The sequence below is a fragment of the Pseudonaja textilis genome, chromosome 1 (assembly GCF_049901715.1).
Source record: "Pseudonaja textilis isolate UNSWEBS1 chromosome 1, rPseTex1.2, whole genome shotgun sequence".
In the NCBI taxonomy this organism is placed as follows: domain Eukaryota; kingdom Metazoa; phylum Chordata; class Lepidosauria; order Squamata; family Elapidae; genus Pseudonaja; species Pseudonaja textilis.
Window position 1 is genome coordinate 78,623,737 of NC_141990.1, and position 21,012 is coordinate 78,644,748.

Genomic DNA, 21,012 nt, shown 5'->3' on the forward strand with positions numbered 1-21,012 from the left:
CATACATACATACATACATACATACATACACGTATGGTATTCAGCTTTGTTTGGGTATTTTCCCACGTCATTATAGTTGTGCTTTTAAAGTTGTAGCAACGTTTTGGCAGAATCTCATCTGCCATCATCAGGCTTCTGTATTGTGTTCGTCTGTGAGTCAGACTTTTACAGTTGTTTTTTGTCTGACTCACAGACGAACACAATACAGAAGCCTGATGATGGCAGATGAGATTCAACTACAACTACAATGCACAACTACAATGACGTGGGATAATATCCGAACAAAGCTGAATGCCATACATGTAAGTACCCACGAAAACTTAAGAAAACACACACACACACACACACACACACACACACACAAACATATATATTTATATTTATATTCAGATAGATATTTCTTGATGTCAGGGAACTTTTATCTCTTTTTTAAAGGACAGTTACTTTTGATTACTGAACAATACCCACAAAAATAGGGCAAATGTAAATGAAATAGATGCAGCTTCATAAGAATTAGAAAGTCAAGCATTTCCAGTAGTACATTTATCACCAATTTTGGCATAATGTTATTGCCGTCAACAGGGACATTAGAAACTAAAAATGCTAAAGGAAAATGTTATTTATCTTTATTATGATGTGAAACATAACGCTGTTTGGTATTTGTCTGTGCTAATATAATCTGGTTTGTTTTACAAGAAGGTGACTGCCTGAGGTATTTCAATTTCTCAGACATTTTCAAAATTCGGATTAAAGAAGGCAGATCCATAAATAAATAGAGCCAGAGATGGAAATAGTTGTTATCAATTTTGTGGAAATGCTACTATACTTTTTAATATCTACAATAGTCAAGAAATAAGTGCAGGATTGCCTTGATTTCAATGGAGTATTATTTTAGTAGAGTCTTCTTTTAGTAGAGTCCAGCAACAGTTTTATTATCTGTCTGTTTTTGGAGTGCTAAAGGAAAATACTTTTTCTTTTCAACAATTGCTGCACCAAAAAATAAGTTTTGATCTGCAAGCTTTCAATGCTCTAATCATGGTGGCAATTGTCTTTTTTCCTTGCAATTCACAAAGAAGGTGTTAAATTTCACTATCACATCTATTAAAAATGACAAATCAAGCAGACATATTGTTTGATAATTGGATAGTATCTCTGTTCCTTGAGTCAATGAAAGCTTTGATTTCTGGCAAAAGTGAAATAAATCAATACATTATTTTTGCTGCATTAACCCATTGGATTTCAGTGTGCACCAAACAGACTGGCAGCGTTAGGTGATGATTCACTGAGAACTCATTTGAAGCTTGGCTTTGCATGAAGTGAATTGAAAATAGTATTTCTACTAAAAGAAGACATAAAATATAATGTCATGTTTTTACAGAAATTATCTGCTGAAAATTATCTGTTGATTGAACACATAGATAAACTGGCACATATTTTGTAATTTTGAATGAGAGAGTGATAAAATAAGGTTTGCAGTTTTTCCCCTTTTGACCAGTCATTGTATCCATGGTATCCATATGTGTAAAATTATTTTGCTTGCTATATATTAGCCATTGAAAATTTACCATGATAAGAGTTAAAAGAAATAGTTATGAACAAGTCCTGAATATAATCTCCTCCTAATGGTCTCTGGTAGAGCTCAGTTTCATCCACTTGCAAAATGTCACTGGGGCATATGCTAATCTGCCCTCAAGAAGGAAGATATTCCATAAAATAGGAGCTGCAACTGAGAAGCAGTCTTTAGAATCCCTGACTGCTTCCTTCTTTCAATTTTCTAAAGTTCTCAGTTATTCCAGCTGAGGATCTATACCAAAAACATCAATCAATCCCACAGTCAGTCTTTCCTTGCTTTTTTCTTTATTCTGGTTCTGCTTTCACTTTCTAAGATTCTTATTTTGTTTCAATAGTTCTTTAATGTTATATCCACACAAGTTCATTCAGAAACAGGATGCTTTCCCTTTTTGTCAAAAGGTGGCACTCTCCATTATACAAAGTCTTCACCTTTCCCCCCTATTTTTTTATTTAGGTTTTTCGAACCTTAATATTCCAGCACAGTCCAGTCTCCAATTTGTAAACTTTATTATTATTATTTTTTGACAATCTTAAGTCCAGCTTTATTTTATGCCTGTTTATTCCCAAAATATTTTAGTCCAATTTAGTTAAATCTTTAGTTCCAGCTTCTTCCTTTCCCGGTTCGAAGCCCTGCTTAGCTGTTAAAAATATTTTCTTTTTTTCCCCCTGTCCCTTTGTAATTTCGCCGCTCACTTTTCTTTTCTTAAAAATTCCATGTTACCTTAATTCCGGGGTACTTTTGTTTAGTTGTATTGCCCAGTTGTCCCGGTTCAGATGTTATCCACCTCTTTCTTCCCTCCTGCACAAATCTTAATCCAGCTGATCACTAACTATTTCTGCTAGAAAGCAAGTACCAGATTGCTAAATTCCATTGGGAGAAGCGGGACTGAAGGTACCTAAGAGCCCAGCCATACAAAACTTTATTACAACATTCGAATTGCTTCTTGACAATGGCAATTTTCACTCACCAATAAACTGTCTATTGCATTCTGAAGCAGCCAAAATGTCTGGATGATCTTCATCTGACTAAGCAATCAATACTGATTCTATGTTATCCTAAGTATGAATCAAGAATTAAAGAATCTGTTTCCCCAAGGGCACCTTACCGTTTTCTTATCAACGTTCCCCCAAAAGTTCAACATTGTAGATAAGATAATTCTTGTTCAAAACAGGTGAGTTGAAGTGAAGCTCTTCTACATATTACTCAGCTGAGATGTCAAGAATTGCGATCTACTCGCAGGTTGTTTAGCTGATAATTTTTCATAGAATCTAAGTCTGTTATTTATTTTTCTTCTGGTTAGGGATTTTAGTGAGATCTAAAGTAACTATTTCCTGATTAAATCATAAGTACTCATATCTTTTGTTTTGAATTTTGCCTTCCTAACTAATAGTATTAATGTGATGTTTGCTATAAAACCTGAACGTTATTTTAGATAATTTGGCTTGAAGAATGTATATCCAGAAAGTACTAAAAAAAATACAAAATTAGTAAAAGGAGGAGAAGAATAAGGAAAGAGAAAATGTAAGAATGAATGAATGCTGGTTTGAATGCACAAATTTGCATACTGAACTGTATTGCAGACCTTACTGCTCAAAAGCTCTGTCTTTTACCCTTCGTTTAATTTGTCTGCAGAGCTAAATGGATAGATTTTCCCTTGACAGTATTTTGGTGCTCACCTGGAACCAAGCCTGGGACCCTGATAATTGCAATGCATCACACACAGACTAAACAGCCTTCTAAAGGCCAGATTACACCTTGGCTGATTGGTGTCATAGCGACAATACAATGCAGTCATAAACTCTGTGAAATTGGCCATTTAAGCTGTGTTTATGGTTGCTTTGTGTGCTGATAAATCTAGAATATAAGTGCCATTCTCTGTGTAAAAACAATTGCTATACATAAAAAGATGCCTCAAGCAAGTTTTCTCCCACTGTTTGTACAGATCTAGCACAACCTGACCTGATTTTCATTTCAAATTCCTGGTTATTAACAAAATACAAGTTAAGTGATTTTCCAAGGAAAGTAAATTATTAACCCATTTCATATCCAAACTACAGTTTCTCTCACAGAAGGAATGAGAAGTAGACATCCGAATTTCCTTACAGTATGCAATGTCTTCTAGAGTAGCTTTATACCTGTATACTTATTTTCATTATATGAAATAATAAATTTTAGTTTCTTGCATAGGGCTAAAACTAACAATACGCAGAAAACTGAAGTAGGAGAATATTAAAAAATACCATAATAATTTAGTGTCAAAAAACTTGATTTCTGAATAATATTCTCAGACTTTTCCCATACCTGTATAATCTTATAAACCAGGGATCCCCACCCCTCCTGTCACCAGATTGCAGCATGCCAGAAACTGGGCCACACAAATAAGCAAAGCCCCATCTGTTGGGGGGTGGGCATGAAACCATGCCCCCTCTGGTCTGCAGAAAAACCTCTCTCAATGGAACTGGTGCCTGGTGCCCAAAATTTGAGGGTTGCTGTTATAAGCTACATTCCATTCTTCTCCAGAGAGAAGGTACCATATAAGAGTGCTCCACTGTCTGAACATAATTTATGTTTATTTATTTTCATGAAGCCATTGGTTAAAGTGATTCATCTGATTTTTACAATAGTGTGTATGCTGTTCATACAATTATAGTATGTCAGAATAAGGTTCTGGCATTGAATGACTTCCTAGTGACCAACATTGCAAAGTCCCAGCAGTTATTTACTGCCACAGCCACTGAAGCCTATACTCTACAACCTCACATCTCTAAGGCAAAACTGGAAGCATATTTGTGCAGCTTATTTTGTGGATGCATTTACTTAGAAACAAATTCCACCTTGTTTAATAAATTTTAATCCAACTGCTGTCAGTGTTTGAGTACCATGTTTTTTGGAATATAAAATGCTCTGAAGTATAAGACACCCTTAGCTTTTGGGGAGGAAAACAAGAAAAAAATCTGCCTCTGCCTCCCAGCAATTTGCCTCCTTGCAGCAAACAGACTGTTTCAGTTTCAGCACAGCCTGATTAGCACCAACAGCTGATTGTTGGTTGGATCGGCCTCCCAATGATCAGCTGTTTCAGACTGCAGGGATTGCCATAACCCACTGCCGCTTCTGCGTGTCCCATTTTTGCCCTCTGATCCTGTTTTCAGTCTCTGCACACCCTGTTTTTGGTTTCCGTGCACCCTATTTTCTGCTCGTTCTGGGTGGTGGGGATCGGAACGGGTGGAAAATGGGGTGCGTTGAGGCCAAAAACGGGGCATGCAGAGGCCAAAAATGTGATCAGAGGCGGCAATGGCAATCCCTGCAGCCTGAAACAGTTGATGGTTGGGAGGCTGATCCAACCGACAATCAGCTGCTTGTGCTAATCAGGCTGTGTTGAAGCTGAAGCGGAAACAGGCTGTTTGCTGCAAGGAGGCAAATTGCTGGGAGGCAGAGGCCAAAGGGTGGGGGCTGGTGGGTGGTGGGGCTTTGGCAACATTCTCTGTATAAGATGCACAGACATTTCCACCCACTTTTGGGGGGGTGGAAAAAGTGCGTCTTATACTCCGAAAAATACGGGGTACATTTTTTTGAATATATTTTGAATATTCTTCAATAAAAACACCAACTTTAAGCCACGTTAGCCATGTTTACTCACAGGGAAATCTTATTTGAGTTCAGGGGAGTAGTCTTCATTTAGGTATGCATAGGACTTTGAAACTAAACAAAATTAAAAACTCATGTGTGGCTTTCTATCACACTACCAACATAGTAACACTAAAATTAAATGGGGAATTTCAAAGTAAATAACCATTAAGCAGTATTAAAAGTAAAGTAACAGAGTTCAAAGAAAGTGCAAGAAAAAGGAATTAAAAAAAGAATTAAGAATCTACTTTTGAGAGAAAAGGAAAATGAACAGGAGGGGAAGATACGGAGACTTAAGACAGCTTTGGCATTTTCAGAAGGCAGAACAATCTCTAACCCGCTTCTTTTTTTGTGGTCTCTTTTCTCTTGTTCTGCTTTCAAACATATCCTTCACTTATCATGTGCCTTCTGCTACACTTTTGGCCTCTTCATCACTTCCTCTTTGAAAAATGACAACATATGGCTGCAGAAGGAAGGACCAGAATGTTTTGTGCTTTAGTCTCATATTGGATCAAAGTAAAGATGGTCCAAAAGTATAAAATGGATCTTAGTAAAAAGTCTGCAGAAATTTTATTAAATGTATAAATTTCACCCTCTGCTATTGGTCACCTATGTCAAACTATCAAGTACAATGGTGCAATAATTAGATGTTTCCTTGTTCTTCCTCTCTGGCTGCCATGCATAGTAGCAACATCCTCTGCTGATATAGACCTGGAGAGGAGAATGCTGTCATGCCAGGGGATGTGTTATAAAGTCTTGCGCTTAATTTAAAAGGTAGAAAAAGAACCAATCTTCTAAGATGTTAAAGCAAGTACCTCCTGACAAACACTGCTCATTTCAGAATTCTAACCAGATGCCAATTTCAGAGTCAATGTATTTTCCTAGGTAGCTGATCAACAAAACGATTAGAGGGATATGTTAAACTTCCACATTTGAAAATTAAAGATCCAGAAGTAAAAAAAATAAGAACAAAAATAAGAAGATGGTGTTCCCTAACTTGCTATCCTCTAGACCAGGGCTGTCAAACTCCCGGCCGACAGTTTGGATGCATGACATGCTGGCCACACCCATGCCTGGTTTAGCGAAGGGAAAAAGTCCAATATGTGATGCCATTGGGATGACATGAGTTTGACACCACTGTTTTAAACTGTTGGAATGATGAATGGAATGATTTCCCAAACCATCATGGCCAGTTTGGGGCTAGAAGACTGATTTTAAATTAAGAGTTCACTGACAAGAGAAAATAACTGGAGAGTTTGTGGAATTGCCTCCCAATAGGAAAGTCTGGTCAGGAACACTTTCCAATCTCCAAGAAGAAAGGTGTGTTGTAAAATTTTATGATTCTATATTTCTTTATCCAGGCATATTAATAAAAACAACACTAGCTTTCTCCTAACTGCTTGCTTATTATTCTTTCGCCCCACTATTTATTCCTTTAGCATTTATTTTTTTTAGTCTGAAAAGCTTAACATTTGGCTGCCCTCTGAAGGAAACAGGCATATTTGATAGATAAAAGATTTCATTCATCATCTATTTCAGAATATGGGGTGGAATGTGGGAACAAATCAACTGCTGTGCATTTAAGATTCTAACAACCCTGCAATTTTGTATAGCCATTTCCCTCCACCCCACCCCATCCTGTTCTTTCGAAAAAACTGCTTTTATTCTGCTAATAACTAACCACAGTTAGAGCAGCATGGATCCGATTAGTAGTTTTTATGGTACAAAAGGGAGAGGGTAGCCCGAACACAGTTGCCAATTTGTCCACCTGGGTCTCTAGGAGAAAGATTAGATGAAAGCTTGCTCTTTTATTACTGACTTCATCTCTCATCTATACTTAGGCATTTTTTTGAGCTGAGGTACTGCTTTTTTAAAGGTCTAATTTGACCACCTCAAAAAGCTTCCCTTCGATTTACCTCCATGTACCTGAAAGCAACTTACAGAGACGTACAATATTTCAAATGAGGCAAAAAAAAAAAACCCTCTCTAATGTCCAGTATTTTTCATCACATTTATACAAGTGCCTTCTTTTATTACTCAATGGTGGCAATTGAGTGTGCTTTGTGTTAGTTTACTTTTTGATCCAAAGAGACTACCTTGCTTCTTACCCCACATTTCAAATTTTTAAAATTGTTCAATGATGAGTTGAAGTGACAAAGGGTACAATGCTGGAAGACCTGAAAGACCCAGTTAGGAATAGATTGTCATGGACAACGTTTATTTATATCGGAGGTGGGCACTTCATTTTCCCAACTGGGACTACTGTGGAGGGCTGCCACCACCACTGCCCCACTGCTACTGCCCACCCCAGCTCCCTAGCCAAAGCTGCACTGCCACCCTGCCCTCCATCACTTCTACTGCCCTCTCTCCGCTGCATCATTGCCTTGCCCCTTTCTCTCAATGCTCCAGCCCTGCCACTGGCTGGACTGGGACGATCCGTTGGCTGGATGTGGCTCACAGCGATAAAATGCCCAGGTCTGATCTATATAGTTGTGAAGAATCAAAAATAACTTGATAAAATATAATCAATCGATCAACCAAAACTTCAAAAGCAGCAGATGGTTTACTGAGGAATCAATGAGACAAAAACTTGGTGTATCCCTTTCTTAAGTGTTTTGTTGAATAATGTCTAGTACGTGAAGACAGCCATGAAGATATAGCCAGCATCAAAATTTGATAAGCGGGAAAAATATGAACATGTGAAAAGGAGAAACTAAATCCTGATGTGTTTACTTACAATATTTTCACAAAAACATAGAAGAATTTGACCCTATTTACCTAATGGAGATGCTTGTAGGAGAAGAGGAAATTATCTCTTCCATTTACACCACAGACAAAACACACACAGAAGGTTTGCGGGTTCAGATCTTATTTAAAAGTAGATTAGCTAAAGGGTTGAGGATACATTCACTGCAGAAATAAATGTCAAATCTGCTGAAAATGTCAGCTAACGCCAGCATGTTGAGCTTTCAGAACACTAACATTTTTGTTCCCTGGAGAGAAAACGCTAGGAAATGCTGTCATTCTCACAATTGTTGGCCGGGGAAGGGGAGTTGGACTCTCTTCCCATCTCACCACACCAGGGTGGGCATGAACCCTCACCCCAGAGTTCCCCTTAATAACCTGTGCAGTTACTTAACTGCAACTTGGAGACCCAGGATTGCAGTTGTTGAGCAAACCAGTCATGTGGCATCTTGTTTAATAACTTCTTCATTCAGTGAGTGAGATTCTGAACTCAATTATGATTGTAAATGGAGGACCACCTGTACTGTATTGTTTCCAATCTATAATATAGTGTGAATGAGAGATATAGGAATATGAGCATTATACACAAAGGCTACCTACAGTTCATAAAACATTCCACTGTATTTTTACAGTTCTATAAAATTTACATGTACAAGCAGACATGATTTGACTACGGTATAAAGTATGAAATGGCCATGAGAAAATCCCTGGCCCAAAATACAGTGGCTTGGCCTAAAAGATCAAAACATGATGTATTACTTCACTTCACTTCAAAGTAATGGTTATAGCCTAAATTGGACTGAGACCAAAGTATTTAAGTATTTAAAATCCTCTCTTCTGAATCTGCTTGATATATAAGAACAGCTAGGGAGGTTTCTTTCTGAATCTATCTTTTGCTGCAGTTAGGCTTATTTTTATGTCTACAGGAGTTAGCTTACCCCTTCCCCCAGTATTGAATTCGTTTTAATGGGAACAGTCACTGGAGGAGGTGGCGGGAGTATCTAAATCTATATCTATATATCTCTATCTATAATCGATATAGATAGATACTCCTGCCACCCCCTCCAGCGACTCTTCCAATTTTGTAGAATTCAGTATTACTGGGAGATTAGCTAACTCCAGCACTCTGTCTTTGAATGCAGAGGAGTGGAACCCCAATCTGTTTTTTCCCCCTGGGGCCTTTATGATGTTTTAGGTAATTTTCAAACCAACTTTCCAACTAATTTATTTTCTGTGTCTTTTATTTCTCGTGTTTCCTACACAAAGACATGCTGTGCTGCCTTCCTTAATGTTGGTTTTAAATTAATACTGTCTTAAAACTTGAAGTTTAACTATTTCTCTTAATGTGACAAACTATTTTTGGCAAATGGAATAGATACAAATATATAAATAAGTATATTCTGACTGCATGATATACATGCAGAAGGACTCAAATCACAACTTAAACATGAGAGAGAGAAAAGGGGAGGGGTCAAAACATGAACCTTGGGCTCTCTTAAGTAATGCTAAGTCATAACTAGCAGCAGGATGTCTTACTCAAAAGTAGGGAACTTCTTCTGATCCCAAACAGAACCTCTGGGATAGACATGGACCAGAAAACAGCCTTATCTCTAGTGGCCTGAACGCTATAAGGAATGTATTGTCTTGGGAAATGCACTTGGCCTTCTGGCTCCTGCTTTTAAAAACCTTTTAAAAGGCATCCTTGATTACTGTTGTCCTTCCAGAAATTATTACAGGCACAGATGTTTTGGATGGCCCTTGGGAAATGAATGGTCATCATTAGGCCTAATGTATTATGGTAGGTTTGTGCTTTTTGTTTGTTTGTTTTTACTATCTTTAAGATGTAAATTGCTGCATTCAATGGTACACAAACACAATAATAAACATCTGATGCCAGTTGAGTTACTACCTTGCCTATTATTTATCCATTATTGATTTCTTATATGTATACTGGAAGGTAGATTGGAATTCATAGGTGCAGTGCCCAGTCATTAGACTGAAACATTTGAAAAGATTTGTTTATTTAAATGTATTTGTTGCCATCTTGCTATGGGGCTACTCTGGGAAGCTTACAATAATAAAATGGAGAAAAATGATTTAAAATAAATCAATAAATGAGAGGGTAAACTCAAAAATATGCAAAAGAACAGCACATTATATCCTAAAACTAGAGTATTCCATTTTAAGCAATATGTGTAGCTCAAGGTTGAACTGTGGAGTCTTTGAAAATAGATTAAATAAACCAAAAGACCCAGTGGTCCAAAAAGACAAAAACCAAGAATCATTTACCACATACAGTGAAACTGTAATAACCACTATGTAGGATAAACAGGCAGAGTCCATCCACCACCAACTAGCAATCAAGAGACAGAATGAAAAGTCCTTAATCATTTGGAAAAGTCCTAAACACTTGGATAGATTGAACCACCATTTCAATTGCGAAACTGTGAGCATCCTAGACCAAGTTGAATACAAACAAGCTATGTATTCAGGAAGCTTGGCATTCAGACAAGTCAGCCATCAGTAGACACACACAGGTACATCATTCTGAAGGGATAATAAAAAAAAAGCTAAGAAGGAAACAAGAAGACCAGAACACATCCTCTGAAGCAGCCTACACTTAGATAAGCAGGGATTAACTCCCAAGCAGAAAACAATACTCTAATCAAGGAACTATCAAGGAGAAAATCATACTCCCACTAACACTGGCAGGGCAAGCTACTGTATACTGTATAAACAGGGAACAAAGCTCACATTCATTAGTATTGATGATATCTAATTGGGAGTGCAAGCAAACAACTAAATTTAGAGTGCACCAAGAACTCCAGAAGTAGTATAGCTGCAATCATAAAGAGGAATTCCTGGATCATTAGCTTAAACTTCTTTACAAGGTCACATAAATGTTTACCTATATTTCTAGAGTGTGGTTTGGAATTTCTCAAATGTTATGTCAGTTTTTGTTTGCAAGGGAGAATAACAGCATTAAGAACTCCTGGTTATATCATTTATAAACATGGAGATGTGGATTATTAAAGATTAATGCATTTCTGGATTGGTGTCGGCATTCCGTTTGTCTCATGCTGAAACTAATTCTGTTTTTCATTAGTCAACGACAACTCACATTGCTCTGTTCTGGAAGAGAAATCAAAGGTACATGTGTGAATTTAGAATGAGCAATGAAACTGATTACTAAGGAAGTTAACAGCTGTAATAAATCAACACATCACAATAATTTGAATCCAGCATTATCTAGGAATAAGAAAAGAACAAATCCACTTGAGAGTTTTATTTTATGATTGTTAGAACATACCTTTTAAAATAAGGTTACTAGTGACCACTAAGGGATTTTTTAAAATTACTTCTTAGTTATATATATATATATATCAGTATAACTAAAAATGAAAAATTATTATGGCTTAGCATTCATTTCCCAAAAATGTTGCTTATTCATACAAAATTATGGGGTGGGAGAGAAAATGGATGAGAATTAAACATCCATTCAAATATTTACAATGACCTTGTAAACCAGACTGATGTTTATCTAGTATAGATACTATTTATTTAGTATATAACAACAGAGTAGTTCTTAATCTTTCATTGAAAAAGTTGTAGTTATATCTAGTCAACTCCCAGTCCAGCTCCCACATTTAAGAAGCCAAAAGGACTTTTTTCATTCAACTACTCAACTGTTCATTTACACTAGTAGCAGAAATTAAAAAGAATATACATCTGCCCTTGCTCTCCTTGATCTCATGGTGGCCTTCAGTACCACAGGGCTTAGATTGGTACTTCTGGCAACAATCTGAGCTGCTGCCCAAACACTTCCCCAAAAGGAAATAGTCCAAAATTTTATCCATGCAACTTAGCCGAACGCAACCCATTTTCAAACATATTCTTTTCTTTTGTGTTCTCTCTCACCGAATTTGGATGTATTTTGTTAAATTTTCAGAGATTTATCACCCTCAAGAATAGTCAGATGATCACTTCTGCTTTGGGCTTCTTCAGCTATGGACCGAAATCGCAATTGTCTGCAGTTTTGATCCGTGCTTGCCGCTGGAGCGCCCCGAGCTGCCCGGATTCGGGGCTGAAGCCACCCCGTAGACGTGGTAAAGAAGGGGGAGCCGTCAGCGGGGTTGAGGAGAGCTGCATCTCTCCTCCTCGGCTGGCCTTACTCCCTTTCCCAAAGGCGGTTGCAGCGGTGGTCAGAAATGGCCACCTCAAAGAAGAACCCGACTGGACAAGATTGTGCAGGAAGAAGTTTAAAGAAGAAAGTTTGACTGGCCGGGTTGAATGGAGAACATCTATTTAAGGTACCTGGAACCTGAATTTTAAAGACTAATACTATTCCTAAAAAAGATTTTAAGCTGCGAAAGAGAAAGGGAAAGGAAATTGATTTGGCTTTTTTTCCTCTAACATTGACAGTTTTAATTGACTTGGAACATTAAGAAGAAGAGATTCGAATGAGAAATTGATACTAATCCACTTTGACATTAATAGGCTATTTCTAGATGAAAATAGAGTGTCAAAGGGATGAAGATTCTTGGATAATTTAAAAACTTTCTTTTTAAAAAAGAAAAGAAACGAAGAAGCCATCTTCAATGACCAAGCAATTTTAAGTGGGATAAAAAAAAAGGGGGGGGGAAGGGAGTTAAAAACTTAACTACTGAAACAACAACCAAAAAAAAGAGTAATTTGAAAAGTAATCATAACATCAGGAAGAAGCAGAAGGGAGGATCACAGAAGGGAGAATCAGATAGAAAAGGGAATAAAAAGGGGAGGGAGAAGAAGAGAGGGAAGGGGGAAAGGAAAAGAAGCTACAAAAGACAGAAAGAAGATATAGAGGTACAGGAAAAACGTACAAGAATTAAAGGTATAAACCTTTTTAAAAGACACAGAGACAATAGTTAAAATTTAACTTAAGGAGAGGATTCTGCAAAGGTGCATGGGATAGCATTGTTATATAATATGTTAGATGATTGAAGTGATAGAAAAAAATTCTATTGATGTGTAGTGGAATATTTGTTTGTAAAGAGAATAAGGCTCTCAATGATTTAAAAAGAACGTTTTAAAAAAACTGAAAAGAAACATGGAAGATTTTTATAAGTTGATAAGGTGAACTTGAATAATAATAATAATAATAACTTTATTGACTACTGTTAATAACTATTGTTTGGTTTTTTATTTAAAGACAATAATAAATAAAATATGAAATATAGATGATTAAAGTGAAAGACAACTGATATTACTAGGTAATGTTTGTTAAAAGAAATAGAAATGTAAAAGATTGTTAATGGCATAGCTGTACTTGAATAGCATAATTATTCCATTTACTATTGTTATGCATATATACACAGATATATATACATATATACGTTTTTCTTTTAAGAATTTAGTGTGCATTTTTAAGGGAATGTACCAAGCAGAACTCGCTTGAAAATAGGTATGTGTTATAAAATAGAGGTTAGAAAATGAATGTTATAACTGTAAAGATGTAACTTAAATTTTTAAATAAGATTTGAGAAAAGATATAAAGGTGTTACACTCCAGTCTAGTAATTACAGGGGAACATTTGTTTTATGAGAAAAGATAATATGAAATTGTAAACAGGACATATGAAAGTATAAAAACATTGATTAGAAAGATTTTAAAAATTAGAAAAAGATACGTAATTGAATTAAGAAAGGAATGAGATAATTTAAAATAAGGCTATAGGAAGTAAAGAAAGGGAAAAGCTATTGAAAAAATTGTGAAAATAGTTATAAGATATGGATTAGAATGTATAAGATAAATATGTATTGAGTTTATGTCTGTATGGAGAAGTGATAACCCGGGGCACGCTGTTCTCAAAAAAAGATATTTTATTTGTATTTGTATGTTTTGTGAAAACTTAAATAATACTTTTATTAAAAAAAATAGAATAGATGATATCTTGGCTCCCTTTATATAATGTATATTGAACAATATACCCATAAGACTAAAAGGTTTTCCATTTTAAACTCAAATTCTAACACCTTCATGATATAGGAATAAAATGTGCTGTTCTAGCACATGTAAAATATGCTGTTCTAGCACATGTGCTGTTCTAGCAAGAGCTAGAGTTGAAATTAACTTGAAATAAACATAGTTCTGCTTTGAGAGAAAGAGAGAGAGAGAGAGAGAGAGAGAATATGAGAGAGAATTTCTTTATTTAAAGCATTTAAAAAAATTACTTTTTATACATAGTCCTTAAAACTGATTGTTTAATGACCGATCAGAGATATAATAGCTTTGGAAAGGATGCTTTATCACCTATAAAACATTAGCAGCCATTGTAAAATGTTGTGTACTGCCCCCCCCCCGCCCCCCCATATGACATTTTGAGTATTTGGGAACCAGCTCACATTTATAACCAGTTGCAGCGTTCCACAATTATGTAACCATGATTTATGACATTTTAAAGAATAGAATAGAAAATAACTTTATTGTCACTTTGGATGTACACTAATTGGTATACATTAAAATGAAATCTTCATTGCATATAGCTCTCAAAGGGTCACCACCAGTTTCTAATGATATTTTGCTGGTTTCCGACAAAAAATTCCCATTTGTGTGTGGATTCAAACTTATGATCAAGCTCATCTGGTCATACATTTGTCTCTGATCTTACGGGTGACTTGACTTACAACCCAGCCCCAATTGCAGTTGTAAGTTGATGACTACTTACATAGCACCTAACTCAGTGATTCTTTAAAGCGTTTAAGTCCAAAACCCCTTTTCCCAGTTTCAAATAACAACTTCAAAAACAATGCTATTTTACACAAGCATCTGGACAGAGGCTATCCATAATTACAACCTCAAATCACAAACAAGCACTTAGAAATTGTTCCATCATCCCATGATATGCCCAAAGAACTACTAGCCTAAAACTCCCTTCTTTTACTCTAAAGTCAAAAAAAAGATTGCTGCATCTATTTTCTACTGTTCCATTCTCTGCTACGTTCTGGGCATTTGTTTGAGAGAAACTTGTATTGTAGGGCTCAAGTTGTTGGCCTTGTCTCTACTATTAAAAATGCCTTAAAGATTATAGATTATTGCTCACAGTAAGCGTATAGGGCAGTGGTGGCTAACGTTTTTGGGCTCCTGTGCCGAAAATTGCGCATGCGCTCACATGCCAGCACCCAGAAGGCAATGTATGCTCCCCCATGCCCCCTGCGCATGTGTTCATGGTCCCCCCTGCACATCGCATGTCTCTGTGCATGCATGTGCATCTCCTGTGCAACCTCTCCCCCCGTGCATGCATACCAGTTACCCAACAATCAGCTGTTGGGCATGCAGTGCACACATGCACAGTAGGCTCTTCCGGGTGACCTCTCGCGTGCCGGCAGAAGTGGCTCTGTGTGCCACTTCCAGCACACGTGCCATAGGTTCACCATCATGGGTATAGGGTGAACTTTTATCATACAAAAATATTTTTTCATAATCATAGGGCTTCTATATAAAGGAACATGAATATGTCTCATGCAAGAGAATATGATTTGATACATACACAATTGCTAAGTAATTACTGTATACAATATCAGAGAAGAAAACTACATTATGTACATGACATTTTTACACAATTTGATAGTATACAGTATGCATTTCCCTTCAAAAGCTACTGAAAAATGAGAATCCAGAAAGGACTTCAGCAAAATAATGGTTAAAACAAGTGGTTTTTCCAACGGGTCTGAGGAACCCAGAGCGGGATGGAGCCCATTAAATGGCTCGTGTAATCTGCTGTCACTGGGGGGAAGGAGGGGGTGATTTTGCTGTATTAATTTATTTGATTTTATGAGTTTTATTGTTTTAAATTGTGGTTTTATATGTTGCAAGCCGCCTTGAGTAACCATGGCAAATAGGCAGCAATAGAAATCAAATCAAATCAAATAAAAAAATCAGTCAATCAATCAATCAAGTGGGATACCAGGAAACTCAGAAGAACAATTTTATCAAGGCACACATTTTTTGTTGGGTAAGAAAAAAAATAAAAAGGAACACATACATTTTCCTTTCTTTTTAAGGAAAAGAGAGGAACATATAAATGACAGGTAAGACTTCAAGAGATTCTTTAATACAGACTGCTTAGCTGCCTTACACTTGAAACAGGCTGGAGGTTATTTTAGGCAATTTGTACATGTCATAATTAGATTTTGGAAAAGAGCATTTCTGAGCTTTTGGAGCATCTGGTAAAACATAATACTAGTCCATTAGAAACTGAGAGCTGGCCACAGAACGTTGTGATCCCAGTTTCCTGCTTTTTAATATTTTTGCTTTGTTAGTAAACTGAGACTTTGGACTTAGGAAACAAGCCAAGCTAGCACTCACTAAATGTTCTGGCATCAGCATTGCATTTTGATATAATGCCATGTCAGCTTTCACTCCTCAGTTATAATTTTATTAGGGAGGGAGGAAGGGAGATCATCCTTCTAAATGGCAAGCATTTCCTTTTGCTAATATTAATTAACAATATAGTGGTAAAATGGAGTGATAAACAAGGAAAAAACTGTGTAACATCTGCATTGTATAAAGTTCTGAAACTACTTTAAATTATATATATATATATATATAAATTTATATAACATGAATTTGTTTTATTTCCACGATAGAGAAGCTACTATTGATGGGGAGAGAATCAAATAGTAAGGGATCCCATTTTCAGCTCTATATGCCCAGCTTTTTAAATGGGGAAATAATTAAATAAATAATGACAATGTTTACAATGTGATTAACATAATGAAATTTCATTCTCATGAACATGATCCAGATGAAAAATAAATAATTATACAATGAAGAAGGAAATGATTAGACCACACATATGGGCAAACACAGCATTTAGAAATTCAGCTAGGGTTATTCTTTATTTTGTTTCATTTATTTCTCAAATGTGTATGCTACCCATCTCCTCTGTATGGTGAATCTTTAATTTCTTTTAATACTTCTTTAGATATCAATTTCTTCCTGGTTGACAAAGGTATGAGATAAAGAATTTTTTTACACCAGTAAGTCATGGAAACAGAACACCTTATTTTTAACAACCTTTCATAAAAAATACCCCCTGCTCAATTTTTGCATTGCTGACACAGTATCAGCAATACAACTGCTTCTTGTTTTATAATGACTTGCCAGAAGGGAAAAAAAGATTGGGGAAGTCAATCTATGTCATATAGACAAGCTTGTGGCAAGACTAAATAGGAGATCAGAAGTTGACTGAGATCAGAAGAGAGAAACTGGGAGAGAGGCAGAAAGTGACAATCAAGATTAGCCCAATCACATATGCATGTGTATTCAGAAATAGGATCCATTCTGAATAAAATGAAACTTACTTCTTATAGTAACTGTACAAAATATTGTAGTTTTATTTTTGTACACTTGCAAAACAAATGTCGGTGATCAATGCTTTTGGAAAAAAGGGGAAGGGAGATATGAATTTACAAAGTTTTCCTCCTGAACAAGTTTTAAGTGTTTCATTCTATTCAAATGACTAAAAATGTGACATACGCCTGGAATGGAGAAGTGAGAAGAGCACACAAGATATTGATAAGAAACAAAACAGAGCACCCCAGATTGCTGAACATATATAGGTATATATTTAAAGCCCACCATTTACCTGGAATACTTGCTGGAGAAATGGGACCAGACCTTGACTGATTGCTTCCAGCTGGAGAGCCCACGGGGGAAGGGGACGGGCCTCCAGGGATGCTGGAGAGATGTGGAGAGGCATGAGGGGAGAAAGGTGACTGTGCTGGGTTGCTCTGCTCCCCTTGACTGCTGGTAGAACCTGATGCGCTAACGGCTGAACTCAATGTTGCTTCGGTTCCAGTAGGCAGGTCATCAATGGAGCCTGATAAATCCTGAGAAGAAAGAACAGGGGAAATCGATAAAAGAGTAGTAAGCCACCAACTTCCACAAAAAATTACATGGAATATTGGATCGTGGTTGAACAAATTCCAATTTGGAATTAATGTCATGAACTAATAACAAGCAATAAAAATGGAAATGAATTCCCGCTTTCTTATATAAAGATACAGGGAGTGTACAACTTGTACATGTATCAAAATTTTCCCAGGGGTTAGTGCAATTAAAGGGACAATATACAGATTTTAATTCTTCTAATATGGTTATTAAAATATAATTATTGAAACTGATCTAGGGAGGATCTCCTCCACAACTCATTCATGTTTTAGTGTATGTATTTTCCCAAATTATGTTGACATTGTACAGGACTTCATTCAAGCATATTAATTATGCTCTCAGTATTTAATTCTGTGGCCATTAGATGAATATTAGCTATTGATATTTGGAACCTCTGCAGAATTTGATATAAACTGGACAACTATATAAATATATAAACTCTATTAAGCATAACTTTTAAAGAATTTTAAAATATACTGCCAAACTACAATATTTTTACTTCCTGTTTTTTTAAAATACCCTACATATAAATGCATTAATGATCTGTGAATCCCTAGAGCCACCAAAAATTGAAAAAGTTTGGGATGTTCTGTCCTAATGCCTATTCAAGGCAGAAACACAGTAATGCAAAGTTTGTTCTGATGTATTGCTTACATACCAGTGTAGAAAACACTCAATCTCTTAAAGTGGCTCTTGGGCTCCAATGGTTCAGTTTTTATTTAGTTATTTTCCCAAACACAAGCTAGGTTACCCAAAACGGTTACAAATATTATAATACAATTAAATTTGGTTTAGGCTCTTACCGATAAGCATTACAGTTGCATCAGATATATGCAACCACAATGCCAATAAGCCAATGCTAACACAAAGGATATGAATGGACAGACTATGTCTGAAGATGGTATGACAGAAGACGGTAAGAATCTTAAGCAGCCTTAGAAATCGGTTTTAACTTCAACAAACAGATAGCATAACAAAAACAGTCCAATCAGATAAGAGTGCCAGAATTCTGATTATTTCAGATCCCATGCTTGATCCTTTTATAGACCTATTGTGATTTTCTAGTATGATTCTGCAATACAGTTTCTTTGATGATGTAGACAAAAAATGTTAAGTCTGAGGAAGTAAATACCTCCTGTTAGAAATACTTTTCTTCCTCTCACTGAAATGCAGTCACTTTTCCATAAAGAATTTTGCTTTTACTGTTGTCCTTGGTAGAAAATCATAGCAATTCTTTTTCTTTATGTGAATGCATTGTAAAGCAATCATACTTCTAGCTCTTTACAAGTCTCTTAATTAATTGCTTCCTGAATTTGTTATCCAAGAACATAGTTCCCTCCGTATTTCTAGAAAGTGAATTAGCTAAACAGTATAATGAGAGAAGTATTTCTTTAGATTTTTTTTTCTTAACAGTAGTTTATCTGATCACTATTCTGATAAAATGGATAAATACTTTTTTTAAAAAAAAATGAGCTGCCCACAATGAATGCTGTGAATTTCTAGCTATGTGAGCTATGTACCAACGTCTTCCAACAACAAATACATTGCAAATGCTGCCTAACTAAAAAGCAGAAGGAAACCTTTCTAAAAATGAACTCAACATCATCTACCTCATAATACACAAGATTCCAGAACCCACAAGATTCTGGAGAAAGGGAAGAAAGAGAAATTTTCAATTTTGGAATAAATGCAGTACAAATCTCCAATATCTTGCAGGAACTGATTATTCAGAACTATTACTGTTTTCTTATTGTAACCTTACCTTGCAACAGAATGATGCAAAGTATAATGAGAAAGACAGCTGGGGATGTGCCTCTACTTTATCATTAAAAAAAACTTTGATCAAGAAATAACACAGTAATATAAGGAAGGAGAAGGCTTAACCAAAAAATAAAAATGGAGAAATATCTGATATTTTATGGGAGATATAAAAAAAAAAACAAGTAACATAATGAAAATCTTCAATTAGGCACAGCTTGCAGAGAAAGACCTAACAGTCCATCAAGTCTGCCCCAAGTCAATAAAAATCCTTATCAGGAGGAGAAAAAGGTCGATTCTGGGATGAAAAAAAATCAGTCCAAAATCTGCATATGCTAGATCATTTTTGTAAATAAAGATTATAAGCAACAGGCATGGTTGGTGTGTGTGTGTGTGTGTGTGTGTGTGTGTGTGTATCTGCATAACATGTAAAAAAAATCTGACTTGAATTTATGGGTTATAGGGTTCACCTAACGAGTTCCACAATGGATAGAGCCTTCCCTGGGGAACAGCCCATATCACAATATCAATGGGTAAGTTAACATCCAGTTAATCTCATTTTTTTCTCATGTAAGGAACCCCCTGCAGGAGGTTTTTAAGAAGAGACTGGACGGCTATTTGTCTGAAATGGTAGAGGGGCACCTGCTTGAGTAGGAGGCTGGACTAGAGAACCTCCAAGGTCCCTTCCAACTCTGTTATTTTGTTATTCTGTTAATCTTAGAATCTCTTGAACTGGGCAATCTATTTGTAGAACACAAAGCTAATGTCTCTTCTCTTGTAAATGCATAGCAGACGGCACAAGAGCTAATCAGGGCACATTTTATGCAACTGACACTGTTGGTCCACTCAGTGCTATGGTGTCTAGAGGTTTTCCTTTCCCTGCATAATACAGCTACATTTACAAATCTCTCTCTTTACTGACTATGCCCAACAGTAATTATGGATCCCAACTGAGTTATCCAAGCTACATTCTCATCAATCACTGGAAAACAATAATAATTACTAAAGAAAACTGAGTAACCCATTTTCTTTACAATAATACTGTTGAAATATTTTTCCTTCAAAGCTAAAACACATTTGTTTATTCATTATTATTTCTGTGAATTATTATTTTTTGCTCACAGAGCTTAAGTTTGTCAAAATTAAACAGAATTTCTTACTGTTACAACATACTAAATGTATTTACTTAGGTTATGGCATATTATACATGGACTTGCAAAATATATTAACATTTCACCTAGCTTAATTAAACATAATAAAATATGAGTGTTAAAAAGGTCTATATTCAAATACCTATGTCTAGGTATCATAGAGTGACACTAAAAATAATGCTAATAGAATTAATCTTTTCATCAAAAAAACCCTAACTTTTTAAGTGTTGC

General features: G+C 36.0%; 1 protein-coding gene across 18 annotated transcripts in view; it reads right to left on the reverse strand.

Annotated features, from left to right (window-relative positions):
- The window catches only part of ARID1B (AT-rich interaction domain 1B), a 410,221-nt gene that overhangs the window by 104,608 nt on the left and 284,601 nt on the right, over positions 1 to 21,012 (reverse strand). For all 18 annotated transcript variants that reach the window (XM_087939034.1, XM_087939114.1, XM_087939103.1 and 15 more), the window contains one exon: positions 17,568 to 17,811. In XM_087939034.1, the coding sequence (XP_087795160.1) occupies positions 17,568 to 17,811 (244 nt within the window). The remainder of the gene's footprint in view (positions 1 to 17,567; positions 17,812 to 21,012) is intronic.